The sequence below is a fragment of the Sphaerodactylus townsendi genome, linkage group LG12, assembly GCF_021028975.2.
Source record: "Sphaerodactylus townsendi isolate TG3544 linkage group LG12, MPM_Stown_v2.3, whole genome shotgun sequence".
NCBI lineage: Eukaryota > Metazoa > Chordata > Lepidosauria > Squamata > Sphaerodactylidae > Sphaerodactylus > Sphaerodactylus townsendi.
The window spans coordinates 48,518,468-48,534,062 of record NC_059436.1 but is presented as its reverse complement, the minus strand read 5'-3'; the positions used below and the strand labels follow the sequence as shown (position 1 = coordinate 48,534,062).

Here is a 15,595-nt window from a genome sequence, read left to right as displayed (position 1 = left end):
CAACTCATCAATAATGCTAAGAGCTCTATCCTTGAATCAAAGAAGAGCCATCTGAGTAAGGGAGAGAAACTTGCACACACCGGCAGCCGCTGTAAATGACAGCAAGAAAAAGGGAGGGGGTTGCCGAAGGCTTTCACGGCCGGAATCACTGGGGTGCTGTGTGGTTTCTGGGCTGCATGGCCGTGTTCTAGCAGCATTTTCTCCTGACGTTTCGCCTGCATCTGTGCCTGGCATCTTCAGATCTGAAGATGCCAGCCACAGATGCAGGCGAAACATCAGGAGAAAATGCTACTACAACACGGCCATACAGCCCGGAAATCACACAACACCCCAAAATAGAGGGTGTTGCTGGGTCCAGTACTCATAAGAACAGGGGTCTTCAAACTATGGCCCTCCAGATGTTCAGGAATTCCCATCAGCCCTGCCACTTGGCCATGCTGGCAGAGGCTGATGGGAATTGTAGTCCATGAACATCTGGAGGGCCATAGTTTGAAGACTTCTGCATAAGAACATAAGAACATAAGAACTAGCCTGCTGGATCAGACCAGAGTCCATCTAGTCCAGCACTCTGCTCCTCGCAGTGGCCCACCAGGTGCCTTTGGGAGCTCACATGCAGGAGGTGAAAGCAAGGGCCTTCTGCTGCTGCTGCTGCTCCCGATCACCTGGTCTGCTAAGGCATTTGCAATCTCAGATCAAGGAGGATCAAGATTGGTAGCCATAGATCGACTTCTCCTCCATAAATCTGTCCTTTTTAAGGGTAGATCGACTTCTCCTCCATAAATCTGCCCCTTTTAAAGCTAAGCCCTTTTTAAAGCTCCGTGCCCATCGCCCCATACTACAAAAGTTAAAGTTCTGTGTTTGGAACCTGTATGAATTATGCACCCTGAATCTGTCTGCATACTTTCTTTCACCGCAACCGTTCTAAGCGTTCCACAGTTTTCGGTCGCGAGATCTTCCCAGCGCGTTGCTACCTGTCCGATGCACGCCCTGCCTGTCTCTGCTTCTCTCCCTCCTGCTCGTCTTTATGTGAAATTTACAATTCATTTTTAAGGTGTCCCTGCCTGAAGGGCATTGACAGGAACAAGAAGTTCAAGAACTGTGAAAATAAAACCCTCGACATTAACAAGCGGCAAAAATGAGCCGTGGAGTGGAAAGAGCAGCCGGATGTGAAGAGAGCTGGCTTCAGAGCCTAGATGGGGGGGCTCGGGGGCTCGGTGGAATCTCCCCCCAACTGCTTTGATAATGGCAGTAGCTCCTCCCTCGCAGCCCAGGTTGCAAATCGCACCCAGGAAAACAGGTGCTTCGGGGTTTCGTTTCTGCGGCGTTTTCTTAGAGAAACGACGAGAATGCTCATTAACTCACAAGAGTCACCTTGAAGACGGGAATCTGACATGCTTAAGAAAAAGAGAAGACGCTGGAAGATCTAGGAGCAGATGTCCAGCACGTTTTCTACTGCTAAATAATAAAGACCGGCCAAGAGGCCTCCTGGTTTGGATCAGGCTGTGACCCAGAGGTAGGCCGGGGGTGGGATTCAACCCCTTCTCCAATCGCAAACTGGCTCTTGAAAACTATTTGACCAAACAATCTACATTCTACAAGGTTTCCACGGGTGGAACGAACTGCAGTTTCAAGTTCAAGGTCGGACATTGGGGGGAAGGGTTAGAACTATCGCATGGCCTTGATCCAACACTAACCCTCCCCCCAATGCCAGGGATAGAAAGTGCCATGAAGTTACCGTTGTCTTATGACAACCCCCTAGAGCAGGGTTGGCCAACCTATGGTGCTCCAGATGTTCATGGATTACAATTCCCATCAGCCCCTGCCAGCATGGCCAATTGGAGCGCCATAGATTGGCCACCCCTACCCTAGGGTTTCAAGACAGTAGACAAAGGCAGGTGGCTTGCCAAAGTTTGCCTCCATGTTGCAACCCGGGCCGATCTTGGTGGTTTCCCACTCAAGCATTAACCGGGGCTGACTCGGTTTAGCTTCCAAGGTCTGAACAGACTTGGGCTATCCTAGGCCATCCAGGTAGGGTTGCCAGGTCTGAGTTGGGAAATTCCTAGAGATCTGGAGCAGGCAACAAACTTAGCAGAAATGTGACGCCACGGAGTCCATTGACTGATCGCTGTTGTCTGGAGACCATTCATTTCAGGAGATCTCCATTGAACTGATGGCTCTTGTCTGGAGACCATTCACTTCAGGAGATCTCCATTGAACTGATGGCTGTTGTCTGGAGACCATTCCCTTCAGCAGATCTGCAGGCCCCGCCTGGAGCGTGGCAACCCTCCATCCATATCATCCACAAATGCTACCGAGCAATTAAAAATTCTAAAAATCTGTTCTGAAAACCTTCTCAATGACTCACGCCTCGTCTGACTCAAATATTCTGCTGCGCTCGGATCCGAGTAAGAATCTGAGCAAAAATGGGCTTTGCAAAGAAGTACACAGAAGGTGGCCGGTTCGGTCCTCAGCAGACCCCCTGAATTCTACTAAGGAGAGTAACGTCGGACCACAGACCCAACTAGCTGTGCGCTGTCTCCTTTTGACTGACAGCGGCTCCCTAAGGTCTCTGGCAAAAGCAAGGCAGCGGATACACGAAGAACCTCGCTGCCATCTGTATCAAAGTAGCGCTCTTCCTCCGATAAGAGTGCAAAATAGCTTTGCAAAAGACCAAAAGGAGTACAGAATTGCAGGGGTCCTGCCTGATCTAATGGAGAGGCACGGGGCATTTTATTTTCAAAGACCTGTGTGAAGGGCCCTTCTCGTAAAGCAATTATCGGCGTGTGGGTTTGTACTCGGATCCTCTCAAACGGAGCCCGAGCTGGACATTCCGCCGGGTCTGTGTTTTGCTCACCTTGACCGTAATACCAGGCAGTCACAAAGAGGACTCCCGACTCTATTACTTACGGTTGCTTTTCCTGACCTCTCACCCCTTTAAACAAAGCAAGGCTGGTGAATTATAAATCGCACCCTCCTGTGGAGCTTTGAGCCACGTGGCATAAAAGGCAACAAATTAATATTTAAGGGGAAAATACATTAAAGATTTTTTTAAAACACAAGGGCAAAAACGCTGCCCTTTGTGTCTTTCACACTGAAGGAGGGAGGAGAAGGGGAAAAAAGAGGGAATACTTCCAAGGCCTTCTGACAATAGGATACTTTCAAAGGCAAAGCTATGTTCCCATTCCGCTTGGATCCCAACGCATCCTCTTTATTTATGAACCTCTCTCTCCCCACCCCCCGATCAGCAAACACTTCCCTCGTCTTCAAAAAACATGTTTCAATACAATGCAGCAGTGCCGTAGGAGGTTCAGAGCTCATGTATCTAATCTGAAGGAACCGGGTTTGATTCCCAGCTCTGCCGCCTGAGCTGTGGAGGCTTATCTGGGGAATTCAGGTTAGCCTGTGCCCTCCCACACACGCCACCTGCGTGACCTTGGGCTAGTCACAGCTCTTTGGAGCTCTCTCAGCCCCACCCACCTCACAGGGTGTTTGTTGTGAGGGGGGAAGGGCAAGGAGATCGTCAGCCCCTTTGAGTCTCCTGCAGGAGAGAAAGGGGGGATATAAATCCAAACTCTTCTTCTTCTTCATCTTCAGTGTAGAATCATCCAATTTTTAGAACATCAAGGGGGGCGTGTAGGGAAAGTAAAGATCCCCCCCTTCTACACCAGGTTCCAAGCGAGGGACTACTGCTACAGTCAACCAAACCTTGTCTGCACCCACGTACACTATATTGCTCTAGAAAACATAAAATAGATAGAGCAAATAAATATATGGTTATAGTAAACCTTGTTGACTAGATGTGCACATCAAAGGCACAAATCCCTTTGCTTAGTACAAGGCAGCTGTTTGACCAGCACTGTTAACAATGCTAACATAATTAGAAACCATTTAAAAAGAAGCCGGGAAAAGTGTTCTTACAACACACTGTCTTTTAAAAAATTAATCTGGAATATATCCTTCAACATGCCATTTAAATCTTACCAATAGTCCTTGCTCTCGTGTTTGAAATCTGAACTAGTATCCCTGAACTTATGACCCACGTTAGCTCGATCTTGTTAGATCTCAGAAGTTCAGGAGGACCAGTCATGGACAGTACCTGGGTGGGAGACCAGCAAGGAAGAGGAAGGTAACGGCAAACCACCCCTGCACATCTCTTGCCTTGAAAACCCTATGGCAGGGGTCTGCAACCTGCGGCTCTCCAGATGTTCATTGGCCATGCTGGCAGGGGCTGATGGGAATTGTAGCCCATGAACATCTGGAGAGCCAATTGGCCATGCTGGCAGGGGCTGGTGGGAATTGTAGTCCATGAACATCTGGAGAGCCAATTGGCCATGCTGGCAGGGCTGATGGGAATTGTAGCCCATGAACATCTGGAGAGCCAATTGGCATGCTGGCAGGGGCTGGTGGGAATTGTAGTCCATGAACATCTGGAGAGCCAATTGGCCATGCTGGTAGGGGCTGATGGGAATTGTAGTTCCTGAACATCTGGAGAGCCGCAGGTTCCCTACCCCTGATCTGGAGAGACAATTGGCCATGCTGGCAGGGGCTGATGGGAATTGTAGACCATGAACATCTGGAGAGCCAATTGGCCATGCTAGCAGGGGTTGATGAGCCAACTGGCCATGCTGGCAGGGGCTGATGGGAATTATAGTCCATGAACATCTGGAGAGCCGCAGGTTGCAGGCCCCTGCCCTACGGGGTTGCTCAAGGTCGGCTGCGGCTTGACTGCGCTTTAAGCACACACAGACCACTCAATCATACTGCGAGTAGACATATTTTTGCTCAAACATGGCAGACATCCCCCATGGTGCCACCAGGATTCCCCAACTTACTCCTAAATCATAACAGAATTAAGATGAAGAAACGGAAGGAACAATCAACCCAATATAATGACACACATTCCTCTGCCCACTCCTAATCATGTCAGGATTTCAAACCCTGAGGCTCTAGCTAAGCCACAGCAAGGATTTCTAAAGACCAGAAGATTGTCATCTGGAGACCCACCACAAAATTGAGGCCAAAGGATAGAAGAAAGAGAAGAAGAAGGAGAAGAAGAGTTGGATTTATATTCCCCCTTCCTCTCCTGAAAGGAGACTCAAAGGGGCTTACAAACTCCTTTCCCCTTCACAACAAACACCCTGTGAGGTAGGTGGGGCTGAGAGAGCGCAGAAGAACTGTGACTAGCCCAAGGTCACCCAGCTGGCGTGTTGTGGAGTGCACAGGCTAATCTGAATTCCCCAGATAAGCCTCCGCAGCTCAAGTGGCAGAGCGGGGAATCAAACCCGGTTCCTCCAGATTAGAGTACACCTGCTCTTCACCATTACGCCACTGCTGCTCCTGATAGCCTCCTGATAGAAGCAGACCAGAGCAGTCAAGTGATGCTCCCAAAGCCCTATAAAAGCTTTTCGATCAGATTTGCGTAGGGGTCCAAGTAATGGAAACTTCAGAGCTTCTGGTGATGGACACCCTTCCCTTTCTAACAGTCATAAGAACATAAGAACAAGCCAGCTGGATCAGACCAAAGTCCATCTAGTCCAGCTCTCTGCTACTCGCAGTGGCCCACCAGGTGCCTTTGGGAGCTCACAGGTAGGAGGTGAAAGCAAGGGCCTTCTGCGGCTGTTGCTCCCGATCACCTGGTCTGTTAAGGCATTTGCAATCTCAGATCAAGGAGGACCAAGATTGGTAGCCAGAGATCGACTTCTCCTCCATAAATCTGTCCAAGCCCCTTTTAAAGCTATCCAGGTTAGTGGCCATCACCACCTCCTGTGGCAGCATATTCCTGTCAAATTATTACCTCGGAAATGTGATGAGTAGCATCCAATGGGAGGATGTGTTTACTCTTTCCAAGTCTTAGCTCCACCCCTCTGTGTGACTTGGACTCCCCGGTCAGTTGCTGCACCTGTTTCTAAAGTAAGGCCAGCTCCACAAAGTCCAGAAGTACTAGGGGTGGCACCACGTATGGTCATTATGGGATGAATGAACAGGTGCTCGGGAGCAGCAGCAGCAGCTGCAGAAGGCCCTTGCTTTCACATCCTGCATGTGAGCTCCCAAAGGCACCTGGTGGGCCACTGCGAGTAGCAGTGCTGGACTGGATGGGCTCTGGTCTGATCCAGCAGGCTCCTTCTGATGTTCTGATGTTTTTAATGATTTACACTCTGCAAGTTCTCAGAGACTCTCCCTATTTTATTATTGTTCCGAAGCGCCACTGCAGCATTAAAAACAGTCTTGGGGGCTGAAATATGGCAAGCCCAGGATCACATGAAACTCCTGCTCCACTCTCCTCCCCAACTATGTCCAATAAGCATCATCTACCTCATACACTCGGTCTTAACGCTCAGCAATCGAGACACAGCGCTACTTTGCAACGACAGACATCCTCTTTTTTAAAAAAAAATATATAAGAAAAATCCTGCCCTTAATGCTGCTCTCTATCAATTATTCAACAACTCCATGCTGATAATGAGATCTAAGAACAACCTTCAGGTTTTTCCGAGTTTCACCTTTGATCTAGGGGCTGTCATTATCTTTGTGCCAGAAGTCGTGCGAGGGGGTTTGCTCCCTCTCCTGCCGTACCATTCGTCTGAGACTGTACCACATGCTTCACTGTTGTAAAGTGCCTGGGAGAATGTGAGCAGAGCCCGCCAGAGACTTGGGGGTGCCTGCCATGGAAAATCCAAATGATGTTTCTCCTTCCTGCCCATGCAGAAATGAATAAATATGGGACTTGAAAGAAGGCCTTGAAAGATCGAAAGTGGAGCTATCCCAGTGGTGGCGAACCTATGGCACGCGTGCCAGAGGTGGCACTCAGAGCCCTCTGTGTGGGCACGCGCAGAGTTCGTCAAGTGGGGGAGTGGAAAATCACCCACCCCCCCACACACACATCTAGGCTGACCTTGCTTCTGAGTAAACCCTTCTAGAGTCGTGATTCACCCGTTTGAAGTGTTGTATGGTTGCTTCACCAAGCTAACTCCTGAGTAACACGTGTCTCGAAGCAAACCGTTTTTTCTAAACTAAAACCTCAGCATTCCGGTGAAATTGCCATGTTGGCACTTTGCGATAAATAAGTGGGTTTTGGGTTGCAGTTTGGGCGCTCGGTCTCGAAAAGGTTCGCCATCACTGAGGTATCCTATGACAATCCCATGGATATTAATCCCACGGGTAAATTTCACCATAGATTGTCTCACTGGTTCCAACAGGACAAGGGGGGGGTTGCACTGGGTGCGCACCTCTGTGGGGGTGTGGCGAGGGCGTGGTGGGGGCGTTCCGGGGCGGAGGCCGCACAAGCTCACAGGGCGCTTTTCCCCAGCCTCTGCATTGGTTAGTAGGGTTGCTAGTCTCAGATGGGGCTTCGAGATCGCCCAGGATTACAACTGATCTGTAGTGTACAGATATCTGCTTTTCTGGAAGAAAGGACAGAGGACTCTATGGTATGATATTATACACCGCTGAGGCCTCTCACCTCCTTAAACCCACCATCCCCAGAATCTACCCCAAAAAATCTCCCACAATTTTCCAATTCAGAGTAGACAACCCTTAATGGTTACATCCGTTACAGCCCAATCTTACGCATGGTTACTCAGAAGCAAGATGTTTTCATGGGGGCTTATTCCCAAGTAATCCTCATTAAAATGCCCCACTCTTGTTGATACCCAGCATCCCGTGCTTTATGTGATAAGTTAGATGATGAAGAAGAAGAGCTTGGATTTATATCCCCCCCTTTCTCTCCTGTAAGGAGACTCCAAGGGGCTGACAATCTCCTTGCCCTTCCCCCCTCACAACAAACACCCTGTGAGGTGGGTGGGGCTGAGGGAGCTCCGAAGAACTGTGACTAGCCCAAGGTCACCCAGCTGGTGTGTGTGGGAGTGCCCAGGCTACTCTGAATTCCCCAGATAAACCTCCACAGCTCAAGCGGCGGAGCGGGGAATCAAACCCGGTTCCTCCAGATTAGAATGCTCTTATAAAGATTATTTAATCACTATTTTACTAATCAAACATTCAGTTATGCATTTATAAGTAGTCTGAGCAAACGTCGAACAGTTGTTACAACATCATAATGTCCAAGATCCTAGGACTGAAGTTTAAAATCGAGGATAAGGATGTCTTTAAAAATGTTGAGTTCTATTAATAGATGCATATTAAAATACCCACAAGAAGCTACTGTTGAAGAGTTTACCCAGGGGTGGGTTTGGATTTATACCCCACTTTTCTCTCCTGTAAGGAAGAAGAAGAAGAAGAGGAGGACTTTGGATTTATATCCCCCCTTTCTCTCCTGCAGGAGACTCAAAGGGGCTGACAATCTCCTTGCCCTTCCCCCCTCACAACAAACACCCTGTGAGGTGGGTGGGGCTGAGAGAGCTCCGAAGAACTGTGACTAGCCCAAGGTCACCCAGCTGGTGTTTGTGGGAGTGCCCAGGCTACTCTGAATTCCCCAGATAAACCTCCACAGCTCAAGCGGCGGAGCGGGGAATCAAACCCGGTTCCTCCAGATTAGAATGCTCTTAACCACTACGCCACTGCCGCTCCTGGAACAATGAAAGTCATATATTTAGGAGGACAAGATTATATTGAAGAGCCACCCAGAGGGCTACATGAGGAGATCTGTAGCTGTAGGGGACCAGGGAGGGAACTTTCACAAGCTGGAAGAGTTGACTGTCTTTTTTAAAGTCACCAGCGTGCCACATATAAGTCACGCAGGTACGAGAGGGCTACTTCTGTGGTTCGATTTGCAAGTATTAATTCTAATGCATTAGTAACAATGCTGCTCAAAAGGCATTTTATGAAAGTCATTTATAAGTTAATGTCTTTACTGACCGGCTCCACCATCCTTATTGGACACCCCCCCCCCCCCGCAATTTCACAGACGGGGAAGTGAATAGAAAGGGATGACTGTTCCATATGCAATGCATACCTATTGATTCTGCTTCTGTAAGCGTTCTGTCACTCTCCATATGATAAAATGGAAGAAACATGTTTCCTTACAGACACTGCATGAGTAGTATATACTTAGGTCCATGCTGAAATTAACCACAGATTTGCCATTTACTTCCTACCTGTCTTTGGCTGAACTAAAGGCAGTTTCCTATACAGGCACTAACTACCCAAGTAGTTTCCTATACAGGCACTAACTACCCAAGTAGTTTCCTATACAGGCACTAACTACCCAAGTAGTTTCCTATACAGGCACTAACTACCCAAGTAGTTTCCTATACAGGCACTAACTACCCTGTTTCCCCGAATATAAGACATCCCCTGAAAATAAGACGTAGTAGAGGTTTTGCTGAAGTGTGAAATATAAGGCATCCCCCCAAAAGTTAGACGTAGCAAAGTTTTGGTTTGGAAGCATGCCCGACGAACAGAACACAGAAAAATAAGACATCCCCTGAAAATAAGACATAGCGCATCTTTGGGAGCAAATATTTATATAAGACACTGTCTTATTTTCGGGGAAACACGGTAGCTTCAGAAAGGTTGTTAACATCCTATATCTTCGAGTCATATCCTGGAACTAAGCAACTATATTTGGCCTGATTCATACTGCCATACTCTGCATTCATCTGAACTGAATTCAAAGTGGATTGGCAGGCTGGTTTAGCAAATAAGTTAAGGCGCGCAGCTCACAGCCCAACACATCGTATTTCAATGTACCTTCTCTGGATTTTCAGAAGCTTAGCAAGTTATGATCCGGACCCGCACAGAAGTATTTATAAGATGGGCTAAACACCTGAAAATCCGCAGGGGGAGTCACTCTGCCTTGACTTTAACATGCATGTGAGCAGGTGGGGGGGAGGAAGTGAATGACAAGAATGAGCCATGAGCATTCAGAAAACACACACAAAACCCTCACGATTGTGTCTGATAAAACCCCAAACAAGCCAGGACTACGAAACCAAGCAGATGGGAATGTATCTAACTCATCCCACCTTCCGTGATCACTCCAAGACTCTCCCAAATTCAGGCAACAGTTCAAACTATGTTATCAACTGTACCTGCACAGTACCCTTGAAAACACTTTTCAAGGTCGCTCAGGATGGGAGGCAAGGAAGAGAACGCAGGCATTCGGACACAGCCGTAAGAGAATGAGCATGAAAACTCCAAAACAAGCATATCGACTTGTTATTTTCCCCACCACACTATTTCGTTAGGCTCGTTTTGAGTCCCTTTAGCATAGATTTGCCTCATCCTGATAGTGTTCAGTCTTCTACCAAGCGGCCAGCTCCAGACTCCACACACAGACCCCCCAAAAGAAATAATGTCTACTTACGTGAGTGCAAAATCTCTCTGGAGGGTTCCCACAGGTGATCTCCGAGGGATCCACCTTCACGGTCATGTAGTCCTTCATCGGCATCGCCTTAGGTTGGCAGGCATAGAAGTCCCACATGGGCCCGTCGTCTGTGGTCACCCAGGACTTGCAGATGTCATACTGTCCCATGACCAGTGGGAGGCAGTGCAACAGGAACGCAGCGTGGTGCAGCATGGTAGCCGGAACCAAGAGCCGAATTCCGGGGCAACGGAGAGGTCGAGACTCTTGACCAAGGCAGACACCAGCTGACGGGAGGCTCTCTGGATCAGCATGGAATCTCCACGTCTAACGTAAAGCAGTGGAAGCTAACAACGTCCAGGTAGCACCAGTAATGTTCCAACTTCATATGGGGATTCAGGCAAGGAAAAGGCCTCTCTTAATGAAGCCACAGTCACAAGGATTCAGAGAAGAGAGGGCGGAACAGAGTTTCCAAGTTTGCTGGTCAGCAGGCAAAAAATTCACTTCATTTTTCTTTCCCTTCCTTGCTTTTGGGGAAAGGGAGGTATAAAAGATCTCCCACATCAGCGTGAAATACCTAGAGGTGACTCTCCTCCGTCAAATCAATACAGCTATCGAGTTCTGATTCCAGTGATGAAATCTGACCAGTAGACGAGGTGGAGGTGGAACCGGAGATGCCCCGCAGTCTGGGTCCCGACCGCCCTCCAGCCCTTTCTTCATCCGCCACGTAAGCTGACCCTTCCCAAAGAGTTTTCTGCAGTAGGTTTTGATTTTTAAAAAAAAGGAGGAAAAAAAATACTTTATGTACAAAAATAGTGTAGGAGCATGACGCGGCGCTTCCAAAGTGCATAAACAAATTCTTTGGGAATATACTTTCCGGGAAAATCACTGTGCTTCTCCTGTTAAGTGGAAATTTGAGTTGGCAATCTTCTTAATACTCTGGGCATCTTATTTAGAACTACGCTCCCGGGGTTTTCTTTTTTAGCTTTCCTTCCGAACAGTTGAGGCACTCGGTCGAGAACAGCTGATGGTCGAGGCCACCTTCCGTCAACTTCGTGGGAAGCATCCAAAGCTTGCGGCTACAGATGAGGCATTTCCCTGAGATCCTCCGCTACCACCTGCAATAAAGGGCGGGAAGGGGTGTGTGTGAAATTTAACAGGACAAAAAATAAATGACAGAGAGACCCCTACAAAGAGTTTACAGCGGAGCGTCACTTCCCCGGAGATCACGGTCACATTACCAGGGTTGTGAGAAGTAGCGCTCTGAAGAGTTTTCTCTCTGTTGTTGTCCAAAGCAATGACAATTCCAATCATATAAAGGATAGCGGGGAAAGGACTCTGCACAGACAGACACAGGAAAGGAAACTGGGCATATCTTAAACCTGACCACCCTTCAAAAGCCACGCCGGGTAAATAACACAGCCGAACTAAAGACAAGACTCCAGTTTCCAGCAAGGATTTATTCGAACAATGAAATTTAATAAAAAAACAATTTGAAGGACTAATCACATTTCAGGCTCTCCTAATACACAAAGAACAGCGACCTCTCCTAGTGTTCATGGGAATTTAATCCAATGTCTCTGTAATCTTGTGCTCTCCCACTCCGATAGAGCTTTTATGGGGGAAGGGGGGGCGGGCAGGGACGACTCAATCACAAATCAAAATGAGTAAGAACAACACAGCCGCATGCTTTCACCGAGCGAGAACGAGACAGAGAGGAGAGAGAGAGAAGGAGAATATCCCACAGCACATTCTAGACAGCTTGGTTTTTTTTGGAACAACCTCTTGAGCACAAGATAAGTCTCTTTATTCCACAACTTCCCTTCCATTAAACGATGGCTCGAATAGGATGCACGATATTCCTTTCACAAGGGCTCAGTCTGTGCGTGACAATCTAGCTTACATCTACAGGCACAACGCGAGGGAGAGGATTATACCTTGATACCACTAGCGTGTCTTTGCTTCCCCTTTAAGGAAAAAAAAGAGAGACTAAAAGCTAACCCGATTAAGATACTTCATTTCCACACACAAGAGTCCCTCTTTCATGCTTCATCGTTGAGCTGTTTACAAAGCTTGCCTTGGCCCAGAATAAACTCCCAAAGCCAGAAAAGTCTGGTTGCTATTTTTGAAGCCATGAGTGAATAGATGGGGGTTGAAAGGGGGGGGGGGAGAGAGAATGAAACGGAGTGACACAAAAATTCCTCCGTAAGCTCCGCTGACATCAGGTTTGTCTTTTCCATGCTAAAATACCGCTTCCTTATCAGAGCAAATTTGTCACCATCTTTTATGATGTTCATAATGATAATGGACGTAAAGACTTTGTCATACAAACCTACGGGGGCTTTTTTTGCCGGGGGGGGGGGGGCTGGGGGAAGGGGACTTTTTTGGCTAGGAGGAGAAACGTTATGTCAGTCTGACGAGGCAGTTTTCAGAACCACACAGAAACCACGTTTTGCACTAGAGTAGTATAACGAAGAAAACTGAGCAGCAAAGAACCAATGACATTAGCTGCAATAAAACCAGTTTTCAGATATAAATACAGAGAGCCAGATATGCTAGTTGCCACTCTGTTCAATTTGATGTTCCAGCATTTGAACATCACAGGTGTTTAAGATGCCCACCGTTGCCCTCCAAGAATATGATGTAAATCACTTTTTAAAAACAAGGGTTTAGAAACAAACTTGGCTGCAGTTGGTTTTCCTATCTGTACTGCAAAAATAAATCTTCACCTGATATTATTAAAGAACTGCACTTCTTGGAAACTGGGGTAGAATCAATGGTTTTATTTTCTTTTTAAGAGTCCACGGCAGCCACGAGGGACTGATAGCCAACCCCACAAAATTAGATTTTATCCAGGCATCTGGACTTTGTTCCTTCCAACTTTATTGGATTAGCATGCTTTCGAAATAAAGAGGCAACACCGTTACTACACCCTGCTGGGGCATTAAAGCACAGAAAGTAAACTTAACGGTTCACTTTGCAATTAAATGTAGTCTTTCCCAGAAAGGGTTTCTTTAAAAAAACAACAACACTTTGAGCATAAAACAGATTGCTAAAGGAATCTTTCCCCAAAGCTCTGCTGGTTACCCCCTCCGCCTCCTTTTAAACGGATGGACGTCCTTTTGATTCATCAAGCAAATTCGGAAAATAGACTCTAAACATATTACCTTGGAGGCCGGCAGACGCCACTCAGGAAAATGCTGGAACAATTCAGAGTCCTGTTCATGCTGCTCACAGGTACCGGCTATCTTCAGCATATATTTCTGGTCTTGGGCTGATTCGATTCTTCCATCCACTCTGTTTCGAAGGGATCTGTTACACAGAGACAATTAAAGGGCTATGGATAGAAAACAGGAAACGGCGTCTGGGCGATCTGACGGTCTCACGCTTCTCACCAACTTATTTGGGGGGTCTGAAAATCGATTAAGCGATGACATCACTTTTCTGGCAGAGGGATGGACAAGCAAGCGCCAGCGGGCAGGAGGACCAAGACTGTGCCACTCACCTTAAAATTGGGAGGGGTTTTTTGGGGTGGGGGGTGGGGGGAAAGGCTGTGCAAAGAGAGGTTGTTTAGATTGAAAACCTGATCGCAAGATATCTGGCTCTCAGATCCTGGCGCTTGCGCCGGGATGCCAGCCTGCAGGCAGGGCAAACCGAAGGAGAGTGGGGAGATTCAGAAAGTTTGTGCAAAACGGTCAAGGATTAGAGGGGGTCGTTTTTTCTCTTAATCTGTTTAAAGGAGTTGATGTTGGAGACCTCCAGCCTCTCCCGGTCCTGGAGGTTTTGCAATGAACTGCCAAAACGGGGAGCTCCCGGTCTTGCTCTGCTCCGAAAGGAACTATCCAGCATCCTGTGTCACCAGAAAGTGAACATCCCAAGGACCCTATACTCTCTCTCCTCTCTCTCTCTCTCTCTCACGCACCCAGGAAAAAGGCTATTTACTCCCCCAAGGACCAAAACCAAGAGGATTCGCCTGTTCCCAACAGCCTGCAACCCCAAGGGGCAATTGCAAGCAACCCCACTCACATTTTAACCCCATTAAAAGCGGCTTGGAAACCGGGGCGTCCAAGCCAAAGGGGGGGGGGGAGAGAGAGAGAGAGAGAGAGAGAGAGAGAGAGAGAGGAAGGAGAAGTTTCCAAGGCAGGTAGGGGGTAGGGGCGTGCAACTGCCCCGGGGAAGGGGGGGGGGGCTTTTCCGGAGGCAAAAAAAAAAAAAAGTTCCCCTCCGGGGAGATTCCCTTGCAACAAATGCAACACAAGGCAATGAAACAGGGGTTGCCTTGGGGCGGCTGCTTCCGGCTCCGGCGCGGCGCGGTGCGGAGCCGACGCGGGGAAAGGCGCCGTTGCAAAAGCAGCCCCGGGGAGCCCGGACGGCGCGCGCCTGGTTAGGTAACTTTTCCCCGGGCGGAGGCCAGCCTCGCCCGCCCGCCCGCTGCAGCGCTGCAGCCCGGCCTCGGCTCCCCCGCCGTCCTCCCCGCTCCCCGCTCCCCGGGCCCGGCTCTGCTGGCTTGCAAGCTCGCCGCTGGCTCTTACCGGTGCTCCGCCGCTGGCTCCTCCAAGCCGGTGCAATGACGGGCGGGCGGGATTGCGGCGGGGGAACGCCCGGGGGAGGCCGCCCCCCCTCCTCCCCTCCTCCCCTCCCTCCTCCGAGCGCCTGGAGGGGGGGGGGCTGTTGCAAAAGTTGAGCCGGAGGGGGGGGGGCTCCCGTTTGCGGAGGAAGGGGGGGGGGAGCTGGAGCAAAGGCGAGCAAGTTCAACTTTTCCCCGGCAGCCAGAAGACGCCCCGCCGGAGCCCGCTGCTCCCCTTCATCGCCCCGCCCCGCCCTGCTGAAGAGGGCCAATAATAATAATAATAATAATAATAATAATAATAATAATAATAATAATAATAATAATAATAATAATAATTAGGCAGCTGTGCAATCAGCCAATAGTAAACAGGAGGGCGGGGAGGGGGTCTGTTCCCCGCTGCCGGGCGGTCCTCCCGGGGCGCTCAAGGGCAGCAGCAGCAGGCGACCCGCCCCGGCCCGCCGCTCCCGGAGCAACTTCAGCCGGCGCCGCCGAGCCTTTGGCCATCACTTGCCATCAGCCGCCCCGCTTTTTATCTCCCGTGCCCGCTCCGGGCTGCGTAACTTCCTCCCTTCCCACACCAGCCCACCGGCGAGGAGAGGTGGCTCTTAAAGGTGCAGGGAGGAAATGCGGTCCAGGGGAGGGGAGGGGAGGGGAGGGGAAGGGATGGCAAAGGGTGGGGGGGAGGCTGGGCAGGGCTGGGTTGCATGCCAGACAGGCAGCCCGGCAGGCACGGCCCGGAATGCCAAAGGGATGGAGCCCCCCTGGCA

The 15,595-nt window shown here is 49.3% G+C and overlaps 1 protein-coding gene across 2 annotated transcripts in view; it reads right to left on the bottom strand.

Annotated features, from left to right (window-relative positions):
• LOC125441483 (netrin-G2-like) overlaps positions 1–15,360 on the bottom strand; it is a 128,738-nt gene extending 113,378 nt beyond the window's left edge. For both annotated transcript variants that reach the window (XM_048512091.1, XM_048512092.1), the window contains exons 1-3: positions 14,791–15,360; positions 13,426–13,570; positions 10,262–11,376 (exon numbers count right to left, since the gene is read on the bottom strand). In XM_048512091.1, coding sequence (XP_048368048.1) covers positions 10,262–10,474 — 213 coding nt within the window. In that variant the 5' untranslated portion in view covers positions 10,475–11,376; positions 13,426–13,570; positions 14,791–15,360. The remainder of the gene's footprint in view (positions 1–10,261; positions 11,377–13,425; positions 13,571–14,790) is intronic.
• Between the last annotated feature and the right edge of the window lie 235 nt (positions 15,361–15,595).